The sequence below is a fragment of the Bemisia tabaci genome, chromosome 2 (genome assembly GCF_918797505.1).
Source record: "Bemisia tabaci chromosome 2, PGI_BMITA_v3".
Lineage (NCBI taxonomy): Eukaryota > Metazoa > Arthropoda > Insecta > Hemiptera > Aleyrodidae > Bemisia > Bemisia tabaci.
The window spans coordinates 75,423,304-75,443,808 of record NC_092794.1 but is presented as its reverse complement, the minus strand read 5'-3'; the positions used below and the strand labels follow the sequence as shown (position 1 = coordinate 75,443,808).

At 37.5% G+C, this 20,505-nt stretch overlaps 2 protein-coding genes across 5 annotated transcripts in view; one reads left to right on the top strand and one right to left on the bottom strand.

Moving 5' to 3' along the window:
• The window catches only part of LOC109042375 (TBC domain-containing protein kinase-like protein), an 88,811-nt gene that overhangs the window by 60,141 nt on the left and 8,165 nt on the right, over positions 1–20,505 (top strand). For 2 of the 4 annotated variants that reach the window (XM_072296288.1, XM_019059076.2), the window contains one exon: positions 780–979. In XM_072296288.1, the coding sequence (XP_072152389.1) occupies positions 780–884 (105 nt within the window). In that variant the 3' untranslated portion in view covers positions 885–979. Of the gene's footprint in view, positions 1–762; positions 980–20,505 lie in introns of those variants that run through there. The other 2 variants (XM_072296289.1, XM_072296290.1) reach the window with 2 other exon arrangements.
• Positions 5,543–19,167, bottom strand: LOC140223877 (uncharacterized). Its single transcript, XM_072296298.1, has 4 exons — positions 18,453–19,167; positions 15,050–15,246; positions 8,724–8,919; positions 5,543–5,680 (listed from the first exon to the last, which is right to left on the bottom strand). Exons 1-4 carry the CDS (start codon positions 19,165–19,167, stop codon positions 5,565–5,567), a joined length of 1,224 nt encoding a protein of 407 aa, XP_072152399.1. The 3' UTR covers positions 5,543–5,564.

Here is a 20,505-nt window from a genome sequence, read left to right as displayed (position 1 = left end):
ACATTTCTTGTAAAGTTTTAGAGGAAATCACACCTCAAAACCTTCATTCTATCATCAAATTCGATATTTTGGAGTCCGCAACTTGGCAACACTGCCGCGGGGGGCCAAAAAGTTTGTACGGGCGCGAAAATTTTAGGAAAGTGACATCTTATACTGGGTAAAAACATACTAAAAATTCAGATCGGTCCCGGGAAGGATGAGGGAGAGGAGGTTTAATTTGTCGCCCCATGCCCGGTTTGCTATTTTACCATTAAAAAACCACAAAAATACGATTACTTTTTCCGAGAGCTCCGATAATCGATTTCGAAATTGCTCAAACACCCATCAGGGTGATCCCCACTACAACCTCCAAATTGAATTTTTGATGACCATTAAAAGTTGTTAATACGTGACTGTATAATGAAAAAAAGTTAGGTACTAAGATTGGTCTGGAAAAACTATTACACTAAAAAAACTAACTATAACTAAACTACTAACTAACTATAGCCCATTGCAGATGGCACTGAACAAACATAATAAGACACGCCTCTATTAAATATCAAATTATCAATCAATTATTAATAGTCCAACTCATGACTCTGAACCACCTAATCAAATAAATCAATATAATCTTTGTATACTTCAATAACAAATGCAACAACAATGCATTGAAACAATGAGTCTAAGAGAAAAATGCAATGCGTTCCTACAAAAGAAATAATATGAAAATTCTTTTTTTTTTTTTGTCTTGTGGTTTTAAGTTTTTTTTTCTGGTGATGACAGGTTCTCTTTGCCAACAGGTGGGCCGATTACTAGTCAAGCTCAACTTTCCTAAAGTATGCAGTCTTCATGGAGGCATAAGTGTCCTTAGGCTCTGTCACATACTTGTTCCTTCCATAACTTAAACAATTTTGATTGCAATGAGTTCAAATGTATTGCTGTAAGTATTCAACAATGCATATTTCCATTGGTATTTGAAAACCGAGATTTTGTCTCTAGACTTGCGTTTAAAAGATTTAGATTTCAATTCTTGGCGTCATTGCCACTATTTTGAGCGTTCCATCCACGTTAGAGTGTCGTTTAATCCTTTAACGGAAATGCAAAATTTAATGTAACCATATCCCCAGTAGCCATTTCCGACCAAAATGTTGCAACAAACTTGAAACTTTGTTTAAACCTAGTTCCAACTAAGTTTCAACTTTCTTACCACCTAGTTGCAACAAGTTGCAACTTTCAAACAACATAGTGAATACATTGATCAAAAAAGTTTCAATAAGTTGGTACTTTCAGACAGAAAATTTGGAGCATCGTGGAACTTAGTTGCAAAAAGTAGGAACTGTTTGGGGAAACTTTTACCCCTTCCTTCCCTCCTCTTTTTCAGGAGCCTGATGAACCTGGGAGGGAAAATCATGAGAAATCCCTCTTATCTTTGTACTTAATCGCCTGAAACTTGAGATGAAAATATTTTGAGGGCTCTATGCTTAAGGAAAAGTTCCCCTGAACACTACTCAATAAATTGACAGTAAAATTTTGACAATTGGTGACATTTGCTGTAAAAGGGAGGAATAGAATGAAATTACACAAAAATATATGCTTTATAACTTCCTTCAAAGGACCTTCTCCACCGACATTTTGCAGTCATATCAAAAAGTATTCACCTCACTAGACATTTAATGAGATGATCCTACCTAAATAACCATAACAAACTGCTTCAACTTATCATCTCAAGATTCTGGAATGTAATAGAATGAAAATACACTTATTTCAAGAACACAAAATTGTATTTCTGTGAAGACTCTAAATTGCCTGACACAATGGATTAACAAACAAATCACATTCACAGAAAATAAATGAATAAATTGAACTGCACTTCTATCTTAACTAAAAAACAATGCTTGCAAAAAAGAAGTCGAGTGAGAAAGTTGTACATGAACTAATTACTCAAAGGACAAACAAGACTTAAATAATTTAATAACACAGACAAAAGAATATAATTGAGTCAATAATTTAAAAGTTATGGTTCGAAAATTAATGAGGCCTCCATAGCAGAAAAAGCCCATTTAGTGCATTGGGAGGGTTCAAAAATGTCAAAAATGTGTCATGTTTTCCTGTTTAAGGGGAGTCGGACTTCCTATGCTAGCCCATGTTAATTTATCCAACTTCAACTTTCTTTTTCTCAGAGTCTCAGGGTCTTTTTTCATCCGGTTTGTTTTGTTGGGTTCCTGACACCTTTAGGATGAATTTAACCCGGGGGTTTTCCAAAATTTTGAAAATTCGTATTTTTATGAATTTTTTCAATTTGGTAATATTTTTTTTCAAAAATATTGACTTCAAAGTGTCCTCAAAATTTGAAAAATCAATTTATCAAGAAAAGCCTGTGTTAAAGTGTGCAGAAGAGTACAAGGAATCAAACAAAAAAAAAGCGTGAAAAAGAAAACCCAGTAGATCCTGAGAAAAAGAAAAATATGTGTCGAAAATTGTGATTATCGGGAATGAAGGGTCAAAGATTCAGTAAGACATCTTTATGAATAATATTGCCACTTAATTGCACAATTGATGCTATAAACACATGTCAATGCAGGCCTGCACCATAAGATGGCTTGTCTGGATCCTCTTCTTCCTCAAATGCATCCTCAAGTTTTCTTTTTGCTGAACTGATCCGCAGTCGACATTTCTTTGCAATTTCTTGCATGGCTTTTTCCGCTTTGAAAATTCTTGCTTTGTCAATTTTCTTCATGATGGTGACACAATTGAAACCAGGTTTCATTCCCAATTTCTGAAGAATTTTGCACAAATATTGCCTTCATTGTAGAGTGCTACTGCATCATAAACTCCTAGTTCAAGAATGTTAAGCATTACAAAAACAACGCTTTTGAATTATAGACCAGATTACATTATTTAGCGACTCGTTTGGATTTTGCGTGTTGCCATGATGGCATTTCTTGAGAAGGTTCTCATCAGCTAAATCTCGAAATGTTGGCTTAATTACCTCCATTACAGCTTGTGGTAGGTGAAGGTGATCAGCATGCTTGTAGTCTTCCTTATTAACAACAGCTTTTTGGTACTTGCACCAACAATCTTTGTCATCTGCTTTTGGGCACATGCCGTGGCTAGGGTTTTCATCAGTTGAAGCAATATGAAAGTATTCTGCCCATACAGCTCTTTTCATGCTGACAAGGCTTGAGGTATTTCGCCTTATGGCCAGTCCATAATAAGTTTGTATAGTTTTGATGGCATCTAAAGTGAGGCGTCCTCGACCACCTAATGTTTTACCGTCACTAAGTTGCCTCTTGCCCATATCGCTTTTCAATTTTCGCAGTCTTGTTCCCATTCTTTTTTGGACATGACCAACACATGCTAGTTTCTCCATGATACAGTCATCCCCATAAGGTTTCAAAGATTGGACTGTACTGAAAGCTGGTGAATCACCATCACCTAGATAGTATTTGTATCGCACATTATACAATTCCTCTGATCTTTGACACAGTTGCGTTACACCATGAGTCTCCATGCCACCACTCGTACCCTGATAATTTGCACAGCAATTAGGCAGATGTTGCTTCTCAAGACGCTTGGAACACCTGCTGTACTTTGAAAGTATAGCCACATCTAAGACCTTACCAGCACTGATGACGGTCAACACTCCATTTTGAGAAACATGACCGCGGTTTTGCCAAGTTCCATCAAAAGAAGCAGTGATATCTCTATTACCATCGTTCTCTTGTACTGCTTGCTCAGTAGCCTCCTTCATTGACTCCTGACAGACTGATTTAGCTGAGTCAGTGAGAACTTTGGTGTATCTTTTGAAAGATGGTGGACTAGGCAGGTTCTTAATGCCGCAGAAAGTTTTTGCTGCTTCCTCTTCTTTACCGATACACCGCATAGCATAAACGAACCGCACATTAATGTCAGATTTTTTGGAGGGTAAAGCTGAACTGTTCGATAACTTCACACTGTTGTTACACTGGCTACAAGCGGTATTGATCATCACGCTCAAACCTCAGTTTTGCGAAGAGGTGACCGAAACAGGGCTGTGACACGATTTGCAAACAGCAATGTCATTCAAGAGCGAAGTGAATGACTTGAAATTTATAATGTCAAAAGTGTCATCATCTTCAACATCAGGCAAAAAAAGACTGTAATTACTTAAATTTTCTTGAAGTTTTCTTTTGGATGTGCTGTCTTTAGGAGTGGTATTCTCCTGCGGTGTTGGAATAGGTTGCGGGTTCATACTTATCGCACTTTCATTTGGTTCTACCTCTCTCCTCTGTTCTAAAGGCTCACATGCAATTTTCCGTTTTCCAACGTTTCGTCGTTTTTTAAACACTTCACATTCTGAATAAACCATTTGATAAACTCAATAAACGGAATTAATAGGCACATAAAATGAGACATACAAAATTTTCATAACTGTTTTTTGCTCATTATCACATGTTTTGTTTACAAACATCTGATATCTAATACGACTGGCGGACTGGCTTAACAAGTGGTGCTATTAGCAGCTCTACAGGATTACTTCAGAACTAAATACTGCTAACAACATAACTAAATAAAACCACAAGGACCAGCAATAAGACACAATGGAGTATGAGTGACACTAGAGTATTCTCAGATGGGAAAAAAAGGTTGGTACAACGCACGACTTTGACTCATTCAAATATTCCTCCTGCCTCAAACAATGGTCAAAATGATTTGATCTTGGTCTCCGTTTAATCCTGAGAGTATGTAGAAAATAGTTACACAAAAAACTGAAAATCCGAAATTTTTAGAATTTTTCATGTCCGACTCCCCTTAAACTACTGTATAAACAGCTCTAAAATGTTACTGATTTGTCTCGACATTGAGGGGAAAACCACTGAGATTTGCATGGCTTCTCATGCGGTGGTTTATTGGGGAAAAAATAATATGTTCTAGAGAATTTTGACAAGTTCCAATGCACTTATAATACTGATAGCTATGCTGTGATAGCCTCAAATGAACACTCAGTCTTTGTTATTGACATTTAAGAAGAGAGATTAGAGTAATTAGTTTAACAAAAGGACAGCGAACAATTTTCCAAAAAAGGACTAGACATTTAACATATGGAATTTTGAGAGATTGCAATGCATTTATGACACAGGTACTCGAGATCTAAAGGCCTCAATGAACACTCAGTTTTTTCACCCTGTATGATAATTTAAAAGCGTCTTTAACTTGAAAACTGTACACAAAAAGTCATTCAAATAAGTAGAAAAATTGAAATTACGAGAGAGATGGCAGATTAGCAAAATGCCATACACATGATGGGGGGGGGGGGAACTTGAAAACTGTACACAAAAAGTCATTCAAATAAGTAGAAAAATTGAAATTACTAGAGAGATGGCAAATTAGCAAAATGCCATACACATGATGATGAAAAAAAAAAAATAAAAATAACTTGGAAACTGTTCATAAAAAGTCATTCAAATAAGTAGAAAAATTGAAATTACGAGACAAATGGCAAAATAGCAAAACGCCATACACATGATGATGAAAGAAAGAAATTAACACAGCGTCAAGACGGAGATATGTAGGTAGAAAAAAAAGATGCCAATGCCTCTGCCAGTTTATGCAGGATTTTCCTCTTTCTTTTCATCTGCGTGGGTTAAGAAGGTCGCAGTTGTATTATCCATCAGCTCTCGGTAATTGGATACACTTCGGCCATACAGGCTTTTAACAACTTCTGCAAAATAAAAAACAAAATAAAATGCTTGAGTCTTATGTTAAGAGAACACTTGGTCTGAGTTACAAAGTTTATAAAGTATATGAGAAAAAAAACCGGCGCTCCGCTTCGCTCCGCGCCGGTTTTTGGGGGGCAGCTCCGCCCCCCCCCCCAAGCTCCCCAGGACGCGCGCCTCGCGCGCGTTTTTAGTGTTTTTTTTTTTTTTTTTTTTTTTTTTTTTTTTTTTTTTTAGTTTGAGTGTCCGACCTCAGTTGTTCTGTCTTTTAAGTGACCCGCGCGTCCACCACGGGAAGAGTGTATTTTCCGAAGGGAGGGGCGGGCAGATATCAATCTTTGGAGGTTGGATTTATGTTTACACTGTTGGAGGCAACAGTCTGGGAGGGGGGGAAAGTTGGGCATTTATGCAGACGATACTCTCGTGCTAACATCGTCTCGAAGTTACAGGGAGGCACGTTTTAACGCTCAATCTCATTTAAACAAAATAGATAAATGGACAAAAAAAGACAAAACCAAACTAAATGCGTCTAAATCGGTTGAGGTTGTTTTCACTAATAGACCATTTACCCATATTCCCCTACTTTTAGGAGAAGTTAAAATCCCAAACGATAACATCGCAAAATATCTTGGCCTCCACCTGGATTCCAGGCTCAGATGGGGCGCTCACATTAAAAAAAAGGTCGCTCAACTGCGACTAAAGTTCTCTAATATGCAGTGGCTCTTGGGGCGCAAATCTCGACTTTCCCTACAACTAAAGTTGCTTCTCTACAAGTCAATGTTGAGGCCGGTTTGGAGTTATGGTTGCCAATTGTGGGGTTGTGCAGCCAAGTCAAATTTAGATAAGATCGAAATCATTCAGATGAAGATTCTAAGAAGTATTGCTAAAGCTCGGTGGTATGAGAGGAATGCAGATATTCGCGCTGACCTCAATATTGACTCTGTAGAGAATTACATCACCAAGATGTACTCTGCGTATGAGATGAGACTACATCGTCACCCCAACCAAGAAGCGCTTGCGTTGTTGGAATGGGACCGATGTAATCGCAGGTTGAAAAGACGTAAGCCCTATGAGCTTGGAATTCAGGGCTTTTCAAAATTTTTCCCATAATACTAGTGTGCCTCCCCGTATCTTCGGATGGATCAGAGGTGCTTAGGTCTTCGGCCGGTGTCGGTCGACCGTAGTCTTCAATAAAACAAAGACAAAAACAAAGTTAAGACAAATAGGCATTTTTATTTTAGGAGTAATTATGTTTTTAGAGCTCCTCAATATTCAGAGGTAGTATGATATTTTTATGTTAAAACTTTGAAAATTTATAAGATAAAATGTTTATATATTATAATTAAGTTATACTTATAGATTAATTAAGCTTTAAAAGACATCTATGTATGTCTATTAGCGACCTTTGTACAAGTTTAATTCGTGCAAATAAAAAAAAAAAAAAAAAAAAAACTGTTGGAGGCATTGATTATTCGAATAAGGACTTCATGTCGCCAGGTTGCAACAACAATCCTCATGTAATGTCTGATACGAAAAAATGTCAACAAACGTTGTGGCAAGCTTGAATGAAGATGGATGAATCTCCATAACCCACTGTGCAACAACATTGCCGTCTTGTCCAACAATTATCAGTCTGTAACCCACTGTGCGACAATATAGCCATCGTGTCCACCAATTATCAGTTCGTGACCCATTGTACAATAACATTGCCGTCTTGTCCACCAATTTCCAGTTCGTGACCCACTGTGCGACAACATTGCCGTCTCGTCCACCAACTTTCAGTTCGTGACCCACTGTGCGACCACATTGCCGTCTTGTCCACCAACTTTCAGTTCGTGATCCACTGTGCGACAACATTGCCGTCTTGTCCACCAATTTTCAGGTCGTGACCCTCTGTGCGGCTTCCCTCCTCTTTTGCCGCACACCCCCCGCCTATAACTTTCTAAGCTCGCCATTTTTAAACGGCTCGACCGATTTCGCTCAAATTCAATACCAGCCTAGAACTAAATAAGATCTTCCTTCTGTAAAAATCTCGGGGGAAAGCTTTTAATTTGCGCGAGTTATAGCGCCCACAAAATTGAACCTCCCCCCCACTTCTCGCCCCCACCATTCGAAATGTAATACTTCGATCTCCGTTTTTTTTCGCAGAATGGTAGTCCTGTTCCTCTACTTTACATCGCAAAAAGTTTCACCTGGAAATTTTTTAAAATGAGGGAAACATAACCCAGCGAAAATCGGAAAAACCACGATGAGTCGGAAATACATACATAAATAAACAGATATATATATATATATATAAACATGAATTCAAACGGCATGCATATTCGTAATCTACGACCCATGATCGATGCTCATTACATGGTCTTTGGTCCAGGTCTGACATCAGGGGAGAACGCAATAGTGTATTTCCTTCGGAAAATACACTAAAAACAAACAACTGTAGGAGGAAGCAATAAAATGAGTTTTGCATGATAAATTGCTCATACCTAATAGCAGGGCTTTTAGCCAGTAACATGGGTAGAGAAATGAAGATCCCCTTTATCTTCTTGCTTGACTAAAGGCTCAGATCAAAAACAGGTCATGAGCGAGCAATAAGGAATACGTCACGCTACGCCACTGCTTTTTCTGGGATGCAAGACTCTCACAGATCTCTGTCACAACAAGTCTCTCTTTTTCTTTCTTATCACAATGCTTAGGGATAAAGAAATTTTTTATTTGATACAATTCAGCAGAATAAAGTTCTTACTGCAGTTCAGGATGCTTAAATTTAACGAAGTAGGAAAAATAAAATTGTCTCCTCTATTCCTGCCTGAATGGAAAGGAATTACAGGCAATGCTAAAGTGGGTTCTTGAAACTTTTGCAACTTCCCATTTCCTGGCATGCTTTAAAAAATCGATGAGAATGTATACAAATTTACAGAGTATACTAAAACATTATAGTCTACTATAACAGCATCAACATTTATTAATTAATCTTCCCTTTAATTTTTTTAACTGATAAAGTGCTGAAAATTATTCTCTCATGGCCAAAAATGAATAAAAACTTACTTTTGATGACAGTATAGAGTCTTAACTGCTTAAAAGCTTCTTTCCTTTGCCCTCCTACTTTCAATTTTTTCTGAGCATGCCCTCCTTTCAAGGAGTATAATTTTTGGACCTCCTTCACAATCCGCTCTCGAATGATGTTTCTTGCTGTCTTTGTTAACCCATGGTCATTTTGAAAAAGGGACTCGAAATGCTGGGCCTGCAACAGAAAACAAATTCCACTTTAAGAATGTAATCTTATACCTACGTAAAATAATTCATTTAAAAGATATTTGATCAGTGGTTTAGAGGAGTTTCTTTCAACATCTTCCCACATTCATGCCTCATTCGATTTGCACAAAAACCTCTGATGGAAAATAAAGTCAGCAGCAATGTATGTACATGGTTCCATTTCCCCTTTTGATCTCCAATTATAAGTACCTAGCGATAGATACCAGGTATTAAGCCCTAGTTTCATCAAATTTCTGATCAGCTTTATCTCAGGGGTATACTTAGAAATTTTAAGTACTTGTGTGGGCTCATGCTTTCGTATCAACAAACTACAAGAGTAAATTATCTAACTTGAAAATAATGTAAATGTGGCAAAGAATCCAGATAGGTTTTTTTTTTTTTTTTTTTTTTTTTTTTGCACATAAGAGATTTTGTACAAAATACACTTTTAGACTTTATAAAAAGTCTTTTAAAAGCTTTTCTTAACTGTCTAAATAAGATTAAACTAATTCTAAACACATTTTATAAAAAGTACTACCTTTACAATATTAAGGAGAATGAATAAAGACAAGTTTACTTCAAAGTAAAAAGGTCTTTTTGATTTATCTGTGTGGAAAATTGGGCGACCGGATTCGGTCAAAGCCCGAAGAAGCCCCTGATCACGTCTTGAGAGCGTAGAGAGGCACGTGTGGTTTAACTATTTAAGGAAATTTTGAAAAGCCCTGGATTCCAAGCTCATAGGGCTTGCGACGTTTTAATCTTCGACCACATCGGTCCCATTCCAAGAGCTCAAGAGCTTCAGGGTTGGGGTGCCGGTGTAGTCGAAATTCATATGCAGTGTACATCTTGGTGATGTAGTCCTCCACTGAATCAATGTTGAGGTCCGTGCGAATATCTACATTCCTCTCATACCATCTTGCTTTAGCTATACTTCTTAAAATCTTCATTTGCATGATTTCTATTTTATCTAAATTTGACTTGGCTGCACAACCCCACAATTGGCAACCATAACTCCAAACAGGCCTCAACATTGATTTGTAGAGGAGTAACTTGATATTTAGAGATAACCGTGACTTACGTCCGATGAGCCACTGCATATTTTTTTTTTTTTTTTTTTTTTTACTACTTCAAATAGCCCACAAGGGCTAATCCCACGCTTTAAGTCCCATCCCCCCTCCGTCCCTACTGAACCAGTCCCAGGCAACCATTGTTTGAGACCATCAAATTCGGGTCGCCTATATTGGAAAATTTCAGTCGCAATTGTGCTACCTTCTTTTTAATATGGTTGCCCCACCTGAGCCTGGAATCCAGGTGAAGTCCAAGATATTTGGCGACATTGTCTTGTGGAATTTTATCTTCTCCTAGAGAGAGCGGGATGTGGGTATATGGACGATTAGTAAAAATCACTTCAATTGATTTTGAGGCATTCAATTTTGTTTTGTCTCTCATTGTCCATTTATTTATTTTATCCAAATGTTGTTGAGCTGTGTGACGTGCCTCTCTATAACTCTTGGACGAGGTTAGCACGAGAGTATCGTCGGCATAAACTCCCAGTTTCCCCCTCCTCCCAGACTGTGGGATGTCTGTTGTAAAGAGGGAGTAGAGAAGAGGGGAAAGACAGGAGCCCTGTGGAACTCCCGCTCGGATTTGTCTGAAACCTGAAGTCGCATTTTCGTATCTGACTCTAAACTGTCTTCCGGTAAGGAAAGACGACAGGAGCTCCACATGGTTACATGGGAGCATAGTGAAAAGTTTATCGACGAGCCTCTCATGCCAGACCCGATCGAACGCTTGCGCTACATCAAGGAAAACAGCCACGCAGTATTCGCCCTTTTCCAATGCATCCTCGATAAATTTAGTGACCCTGTGTAGTTGATCCACTGTTGAGTGTTGAGCCCTAAAGCCGAATTGGGCATCAATGATTAAATTATTTTGCTTAACAATTTCATTTAAACGCTTTATGTAAAGTTTTTCAAATAATTTTCCAATAACCGGCAATAGGGAAATTGGTCTATAAGAAGCAGCTTCTGCTGGTGGTTTATCTGGCTTTAGAAGAGTGAAAATTTCTGCCATCTTCCATTGCTTAGGGATATATTTGTATCGAATGACTGCATTGAAAATAGCTGTTAGTTTCATAATTGCTTTGTTCGGCAGGTTCTTCAGAATAAGACCTGAAATTTGGTCAAAGCCAGGAGCTTTTTTGGCTTTAATTTTACCTTTTATTTCTTTCGTTATCTCAGATGGAGAAATTGTTTTGATTTTTACTGGTGGTATTTTCCTTGGTTTTCGAGTTCTTAATGAGGACACCTCTCCCTGACTGTGCGGTTCGGAGTCGGAGCTGTCAGTGGAGCTTCCATTTTCTGAGTCTGAAGAAGGTGTGGCAATATCTTTGTGAGGCTGGAAAGCCATTTCGAAATGATCTGCTAACCGTTCTGCTTTTTCTAAGTCTGTTTCTGCCCAGGTGTTATCTGCTTTTTTTATTGGAAATTTGAGTTGTTTGGGTCTTTTTAAGTACTTAGTAGCAGCCCACAATGAATAATTTTTGTCTGCGTGAGGTGAAAGAGATTTTACAAAATTTTCAAATTTGTGGTTTAAAAAATTCATTCATTCGTTTTTTAACTATTTTATTCAATCTATTAAAATGAGCTTTATCTTCCGGATTAAATGAAGAGTCAGAAATGCGGCTTGCTTTTCTTTTAGAACGGATCAGTTTCAGAAGATCTTTGGGGATAGCATAAGGCTTTAAATTATTAGTAGCTATTGGGGTGTTAGCTTTCGCACATTGTTGAATTTGCTCCACCAACAGCTCCGTCTCCCTATCAATATCCGCAGGAGTGGAAACTGGAATGCTGTTGATTATTAGTTTTTCTAAATCTAGCCGAAATTGTTCCCAATTTGTTCTTTTAGAACAAATATTTGGAGGTCTATCATCTAGGATAGGATTACTAAATATAGTCATTAAAATTTTTACGTGACCTTGTAGAATTTTCATGGGGATAGTATCACATGAGGTTCTATCTATTATGTTTAAATTTTGAAAAATGAAGAAGTCTATTAAATCTGGTTTGTGTCCTGGGACATAGGGATAGTTTGTTGGCTTGCCAGGGGTGATAAAATTTCCTCCTGTCTTATTTACTGCCTCGAGCAAAGATTCTCCTTTAGGATTTGTAATTCTGGATCCCCATCTGGGACTCTTAGCATTCCAGTCTCCACCCACAAGATACGTAGGACCCAATTCTTCCAAAAAACCGACATAATCTTCCGTTGATAGGATATTTCCAGGTGGAGTATAAAGTGAGGCGACATTGAAGTTGCCTATATCTGCATGAATGTTTATTACTACAGCTTGAAAAGCTGGAGTCTCTATCAATTTTATTAAATTGTGTTTAAAGTTTTCTTTGATAATAATGGATGACCCACCTCTGTGCTTATTTGCTGGGTGCAATGCGTTATATACTTTGTACCCCGCAAAATACCTTTTATTATCGGTTTTTGTGAACCAGGTCTCTGCCATTAGAGCGATGTCCACATTAAAATCTCTAAGCGTAACGTTGAGTTCTTCGGCCTTCGCCCGAGTCAAGCCTCCGCAGTTCCAAGCAAGGAAATTCAACGAGTTGACTTTATTCTGTGAGCGTAACACAGTGACATCATCGAAATTAATCGTATCATTTTCCTGCAAAAAAGGAGCAGACAAATTATTAGACAGAACTAAATTATCAGAAAAATCATTACTCATGCTCATATTACTCATCGTTAATACGAAACATTAGTGATTCATTTTGCCGAGCGTGTTTCCAGCCGGCTTACTTTATCAGTGAGAATACGAATTTGCTCGTTTAATGTTTCTATCGTTTTCAATAGAGTGCTTATAATTTGAATTGAGCTCGCATCAGCATTGAGCTCATTATTTTTATCACCTGATACAGCGCTTGCAAATGATTTTGTAAGCGGTTTTGGTTTTGAGGCAGTCACGTTCTTTTTGTTTAGAGTTGGAAAATTTTTCCCATTCTTTTGAGTGGGATTTTTTCCTTTAATTAAATTTTTCCTAGCTAATTGGAATTCTTTAGCCATAGGGCAACCCCTATAGCTAGCTGGATGACCAGTTGTGCCGCAATTGGCACATTTGGGGTTTGAGATTTTTCCTGGAAAAGCACAATCTTTAGATAAATGTTTCCCGGCACATTTGACACATCTAGGTGTTTTATGACCAAAATTTTGTGTGTGAGACCAGCTGCAACACCGCTTACACTGGGGTACCACAGCAGGATTAGTTTTTAAAGGTTCGATTTTAACCACTGTGTGGGCTATTCCTTTGATTGCAAAGATTTTTTCCACAGACTCCGTGTGATCGAAGTCTAATTGATGAATAGGAATTTTGATCAATTCGTATTCTTTCAATTCTTTTTTAGGTTGTTGATTTTCTGCTTGATTTGCTGAATTTTCCGCTGATTTTCCTGAGTTGTCTAAGGGTTGAACCTGTGAATCAGACTGCAATTTGTTTTTATTTTTAAGTTTTTCAACACGTTTCATCATGCACACTGCTGATTTTATTTTGAAGTCCTTATTTAAAAGATCTTCCATTATTTCCTCCTCTGAAATTGAGGGAGGGAGGCCTTTACATAAAACCTTAATATTGCGCGTATTTTTGTCAGAGTGGGAGTACCACTGTACGTTATTTGTGTTTAAAGTCTCAGAAATTTGACGATAAGCGTCTTCTGAGGTTGGGTTTATTTTCCAAGTTTCTTTACTGATAAATCTAATAGTATATTCTTCTTTTTCTGAAGCATTTTTTAAGAGAGTTTTTAATTCATCAAAAGTCTTAACACCAATAACCTTAATGGGAGGGGGAGGTAGTACTTTTGTTGCCTTAACATTAGTAGAATTAACACTAGACTTATCATTTTTAGTTGTAGCAGTATTAGCGGAGTCTGGTTCCTTTCCACTGGAGTTTTCCCTTTTCCTTTTCTTCAGTGGTCTCTTATAGGTTAAGCGTTTTTCCTTGAATTCCGGATCTGAATTGATGTCATCTGATGTATCGTCATCGTCCGCAAGGATGGCTTCGTTTTCATTCGTTTCCATACTTTCCGATTGTAGCGCATCGAATTTGTTGCTTGTGGAAACTGGGGGTACTTCATTTAGATTAACATTATTTTTGTTGGAAAACTGAGTTATTTTAGTTTGCCCTGGGGCTTTAGTAGAGTTAGGTTTAGTGATGTTTTTCACCGAATTTTTAGTAGCTGAGGGTGTAGTCGTACTTGATTGTTTAAGCTCATTAATTTGAGTTTGTAAACTCGAAATAATAGATTGGTTCTTAATTTCACTTTCTTTGTGATTTTCTAAAAAAGTTTTTAATTGAGCTGAAAGAGCACTGTTTTCGTTGGCTAGCACTTTATTCTCTTTTGAGATTACTTTCAGAACCGATTGAGATTTTTTCATATACGATTTAATTGTTTCGTGGTACGAATCACTTTCAAGCACTGGTTTTAAGTCTATATTTATAAGTTCATCTACCATATCGTTCTTAATTGAGTCATAAGACGATTTATCACTGGTTGTTTGTCTTTCATCTACCCCCGCCATCGCAGGGGTAGTAAAGAAAACACTATTTTAGTTCACAATTCGCGATTTTGGGTTAGGTTTTATCACTTCGAAAAATTCGAGCTGCCGAGGCAGCATAGGAACTTCGAACAAAAGTTATCAGATTTGATAAGGGAGCACTATACTGAAAAACGACCGTTCAGCTTAGCTTATCAGACAGCACTGAGATCCAGATAGGTGTTTTTCATTGTACCTTGGTATCATTAGGCGTTAGAAACTTTGTAATAAGTTTTAAGTAACAAAAATAATCAGGAGGAAATTTGGCAATGAAAAACCTTCAATTTTGGAGTAATGCAAAACTAAATTGCTGTCTACTCAGGAAAAGTCTAATGCATTTGCAATGCATCAATATTACACATAGGTGTTGATATAGGTCAGAGTGTGATCCTTAAAAAATCTGGGACTTTAAAAATGAGGATTTACTGTGAATTTTAAAATTAAACCACACATAGAATGCTACGTAAAATGTCTTCATGAGCATGTTTTCATTAGGGCATCAAAATAATTTTTTTATCACACACCACGGTGTTTAAGAGCGTTTCATCCTTGAGGTGTTCCTCCGCTTTCAATAAATCTTCCTTGGTTAGGTAGGGTATAATACCCAGAAGGCAGTCTGGCAGAGCCACTTCATCAACATCTTTCTTCTCAGCTTCCTGTCCAAAAGCAGGAGTAGCTAATTTTGCTCGTTTTTGATAATGCAGGACGCTTGTCAAATCAGCTAGAATATTCAAGAATATCACTTTAGTTAGGCACTATTTACTGTGAGGGGACTGATTAGTAATTTGAATACCTGTCTATTATATGAAATATGTGGTAAAAAATTATGCACAACACTCTTAATGGGGGGTAAGAGAGGCTAAAAGGAGGAGTGTCGTTTTGGGCCTTTTCCGGCCCCACCTGGATTTTGCTGAATGTTTCATATTTTCAAAGTTCTAGTCCTAGGTAGACTTTATGCCAAATATTTTACCGAACGGAGCCCATGCAAAGGTGCAACAATGCCTCAAACCCAGAACCTTGGCATCGAAAAGTATGCGAACTTGCGATCTGCATCAAATGATGTAGTTGATTGAATCCACAGCCCTCATTAAAATAATGGATCGTTAGGAACATAAAATGAATGGTCCAAATAAGAGCTGTTGAAAATTCAATTAGGTATCAACTTTAAAAATGTCTCTGACTCTAATGGATTATTATACTTTCCTAAGACCCAAAAGCTTCCTAGCTTCGTAAGTGTTATGATGTGAAAGGAGGAGTGTCGTTTTGGGCCTTTTCCGGCCCCACCTGGATTTTGCTGAATGTTTCATATTTTCAAAGTACTAGTCCTAGGTAGACTTTATGCCAAATATTTTACCGAACGGAGCCCATGCAAAGGTGCAACAACGCCTCAAACCCAGAACCTTGGCATCGAAAAGTAGTTATTTTCGTCGACTTTTTCGACCGTTATCACTCTTCCAGCAGATGATTCCTATGTATTTTTTTTGCGTACTTTCCGTTTCTGGCCTTTTTAAAGGCCTCTGATAAATTTTAAGGGGCCTTATGGCCCATTATTCCCATTTTTAGCCCATTTTTCGGGGTTTTTTCAATTTTACACACGCAGAAATCAATTTAAACTAAAAACCGTGTACGTTTTTGAAAAGAACGCAAAAAAATAAATGAAAAATGTTCAGTAAATCTTTTTTCTACGTTGCCAAATTCTCGAGGAAAATCGTCCGAAAGAGCCAAAAATGGCAAAAATTCGATAAATTGCCACGCTTGAGGTTCAAGAAAGTGGAGTACCACTTTTATATGGACGTACGTAACAGCTCTTACCTATACATACAACATATCAAAAAACTATAGTTGTACCTGGATTCCCATGATGTGAAAATTGACCGGGATGTCGATTTTAGCGGCCTTTCTTTACTTGAAGGTAGCTCTTTTGAATGTTTCTCGACCTTAATCACCCTCTATGGGTGTGTACTATATGTATTTTTCTACGTACTTTTCATATCTGGCCATAAAAATGGCTTCCTGTGAATTTTAAAAGGCGTAACGGTCCATTGTTGCCAATTTTCACCAATTTTTAGGGGTTTTTTCAAGTTTACATGTGTGAAACTTAATTTAATCTAAAAACCGTGTACATTTTCTGAAAGAACGTAAAAAAATACATTAAATGTGATTTGTAACTCTTCCCAACGTTGCCAAGTTTTTGAGAAAAATCGTCCTGAAGCGCCAAAAATGCCATAAATTGGATTAATCATCACGTTGAAGGTTCTAGAAAGTGAATATTGACTTTCATGTGGATCGTGGGACACTTTCCCCACGCAGTTTCTGTTGTTTGGTATATTTGGCCTGTAGCAAGCATCTTGAGAACCAAGGATTATCTCGAGGTTACAGGAATAAAGAGGTGAACTGGAGTGAAGGATAAGGTAAAAGCACCTTGAGGGTCTGTTTTGTCACGTTCATCTGAGCCATAACATGTTCCGTGAGACGCATTGCAATTTTCCATTTTCGATACGTTATTTGTAGTGAAATAAAACTTAAAATGCACTTCCTGGAACCTTCGATGTGACGATTAATCCAATTTTTGGCATTTTTGGCGCTTCAGGACGGTTTTTCTCGAAAACTTGGCAACGTTGGGAAGAGTTACAAATCACATTTTATGTATTTTTTTACGTTCTTTCAGAAAATGTACACGGTTTTTAGATTAAATTAAGTTTCACACATGTAAACTTGAAAAAACCCCTAAAAATTGGTGAAAATTGGCAACAATGGACCGTTACGCCTTTTAAAATTCACAGGAAGCCATTTTTATGGCCAGATATGAAAAGTACGTAGAAAAATACATATAGTACACACCCATAGAGGGTGATTAAGGTCGAGAAACATTCAAAAGAGCTACCTTCAAGTAAAGAAAGGCCGCTAAAATCGACATCCCGGTCAATTTTCACATCATGGGAATCCAGGTACAACTATAGTTTTTTGATATGTTGTATGTATAGGTAAGAGCTGTTACGTACGTCCATATAAAAGTGGTACTCCACTTTCTTGAACCTCAAGCGTGGCAATTTATCGAATTTTTGCCATTTTTGGCTCTTTCGGACGATTTTCCTCGAGAATTTGGCAACGTAGAAAAAAGATTTACTGAACATTTTTCATTTATTTTTTTGCGTTCTTTTCAAAAACGTACACGGTTTTTAGTTTAAATTGATTTCTGCGTGTGTAAAATTGAAAAAACCCCGAAAAATGGGCTAAAAATGGGAATAATGGGCCATAAGGCCCCTTAAAATTTATCAGAGGCCTTTAAAAAGGCCAGAAACGGAAAGTACGCAAAAAAAATACATAGGAATCATCTGCTGGAAGAGTGATAACGGTCGAAAAAGTCGACGAAAATAACTACTTTTCGATGCCAAGGTTCTGGGTTTGAGGCGTTGTTGCACCTTTGCATGGGCTCCGTTCGGTAAAATATTTGGCATAAAGTCTACCTAGGACTAGTACTTTGAAAATATGAAACATTCAGCAAAATCCAGGTGGGGCCGGAAAAGGCCCAAAACGACACTCCTCCTTTCACATCATAACACTTACGAAGCTAGGAAGCTTTTGGGTCTTAGGAAAGTATAATAATCCATTAGAGTCAGAGACATTTTTAAAGTTGATACCTAATTGAATTTTCAACAGCTCTTATTTGGACCATTCATTTTATGTTCCTAACGATCCATTATTTTAATGAGGGCTGTGGATTCAATCAACTACATCATTTGATGCAGATCGCAAGTACCCAACATTAAGACTAAACCGTTCAGACAGCTCTGGACAACACTTGGGATTCGCATACTTTCAATATAAATTGCTGTAAACGAGTTTGGAGATACTAGTAGGAAAAAAAAAAATCAACAACAAAATTTAATGAGTATAAATACTCTAAAACTTAAAATTGTTACTCACCAGAGATTTTGCATAAAATGTGCAGCACCGCCTCATCTCGCGCACACTGCAGCAAGAAACCACATGTGTGTTTAACTTTCTTCCCAATATTACATTTCGCTTTCTTCGGGGCTTCTTTCTCTGTAAAGAGTTGCTTCTTCACGGACTCTTGACTCTGTGATTTGTTCGGAGATTTGCGGTTGATAGGAGAGGGCTTGCCTGTGTCGTGGGGTCCTTTAAGAGGGGAAGGCGTATCTGAGGCCTCTGGACCACCTTCATCTACAATTAAAAAATTTTTGGCGGAATCTTTCGAAGAGGATGCTGAAGCGATGGTTGATCGATGGAATTCTCCAGCGCAGGAGCTAGGTTTTGAGGTTTTAGGACGATTATCAGGGGGCGTGGGTAACACGGTCTTTTTCAAACCTTTGGCATATTCTGTCAATTTTTCGCGCATTTTCTCATACTTTAGAGATTTTGAGGATGATTTTTTCTTCTTAGACACTTTCAGTTCGGTTTCTTGTTCTGAGTCATCGTTATCATTAGATGAGAAGTGTTTCCTCTTTTTTATGCGTTGACCTCTTCCTTTTGCTTCCTGTTCGACTCCGAAAGCACCTTGCGGTGACAATTTAAACGCCAGGCATTGGTGTTGCACTTCTCGTAGGTGTCTGGAAAAGCAAGTGAAAAAGTATGAGCTAAAAACTTGAAATGATGGCAAAAATATATTGTTAATTTTCATCCAATTCTTATCTTAATTAATATAAAAATGAGTAGGTGAAAGAGAGGCATAGAACCAGGCTAGTTATAACTAAGCTATAATAAAGTTTCTGACTGTCCAGTCCAACTTCACTGTCACATCTGAATTTGAAATGATCATGTTTCACGAGCATTTTTGATCAGATTTGTTCAATTAGGAGCAGAATAAAATAAGTTCTTTTCTTTATACTCTAGGCTAGACGCATTACTTTTTCTTAGGGGTCTGCAATTTATTGAAGGGGCATCACATCATTGAGGCTCTATTAATTAATTACATCTTGCCCAGCAATAGGTACTGTCAGGATTTAGTAAATTTGAACAATTTTGTTGATCGACTAAATATATGCTTCAGGACATCTCTCTCCAACCCTTTTCTTTGAATTTTTTGATCTCGTTTTGGAGAGAAGTTTCAAATTCGGATATTTTTGGTTTCTCATTTTTTCAAAATACATTTGAAGGTGCACCATTGTAGAACATTGACACACAAACAAAACCTTGATGGAATGAATTCCTTTATATCAGTCAAAGAGGATTTTGAAGCAATAAATGGAGGTAGATTTTTGTTACAATCGAGATGATGTGCATTTGACCTAGAGAAGTTGAAGGAAAATAAAGATTGTGAAATATTAATCACCTTTTGGCAGAAGGAATCGGTCTTTTCTGTTTAAAAACTCTTCTCTGATTGACTTCTCAGGTGAAGAGAGCTGTTTCATACCTACACAGTTTGCTGTGGTTGAATCCCTACCACCATTATGTCATGTCTAATTGAGACATACAGATTGTGAGCGGGTACTATAAGAATGTAGAAATGTAGAGAAAGTCATGCGTGACGAAACATCAAATTTGCATATTTTGAAGAGGAGAATTTTATTAAAATAGGAAAGAGTGAAATTTAAACATCAGCCTACCATATTCTTTGATGATTTGTACAGGAATTGGTTCAAAGGTTTTGATTTCATTTCCTCCTTTTGCTAAAGTTTTGATTTCTGTTGCTGTGGCGTCTAGTGGGTATTTAGCCAGTTCATCATTTAGAATCCACTTGTAGGGAACCGAGTCGTATTCATCACACTCAACTTTGAAAATTAGGGTCCACATTCTGTAAGAGAGAAAACAGGGGATAATTAAGAAAAATACTAAACAGGATGATAAAAATAGGGGATACTTTATAACAGTGCATGCAAGGGGGAAGACAGAGACAAATCTTTGATGACCCTTAAAATCCTGAAGCTTTCATGAGAAGTTCAGTACTTGAAACCATTCTGCAAGAAAAAGCTGAGCATCGTAGATACTACATAACAAATCTTCATGCAGCTATCGACCA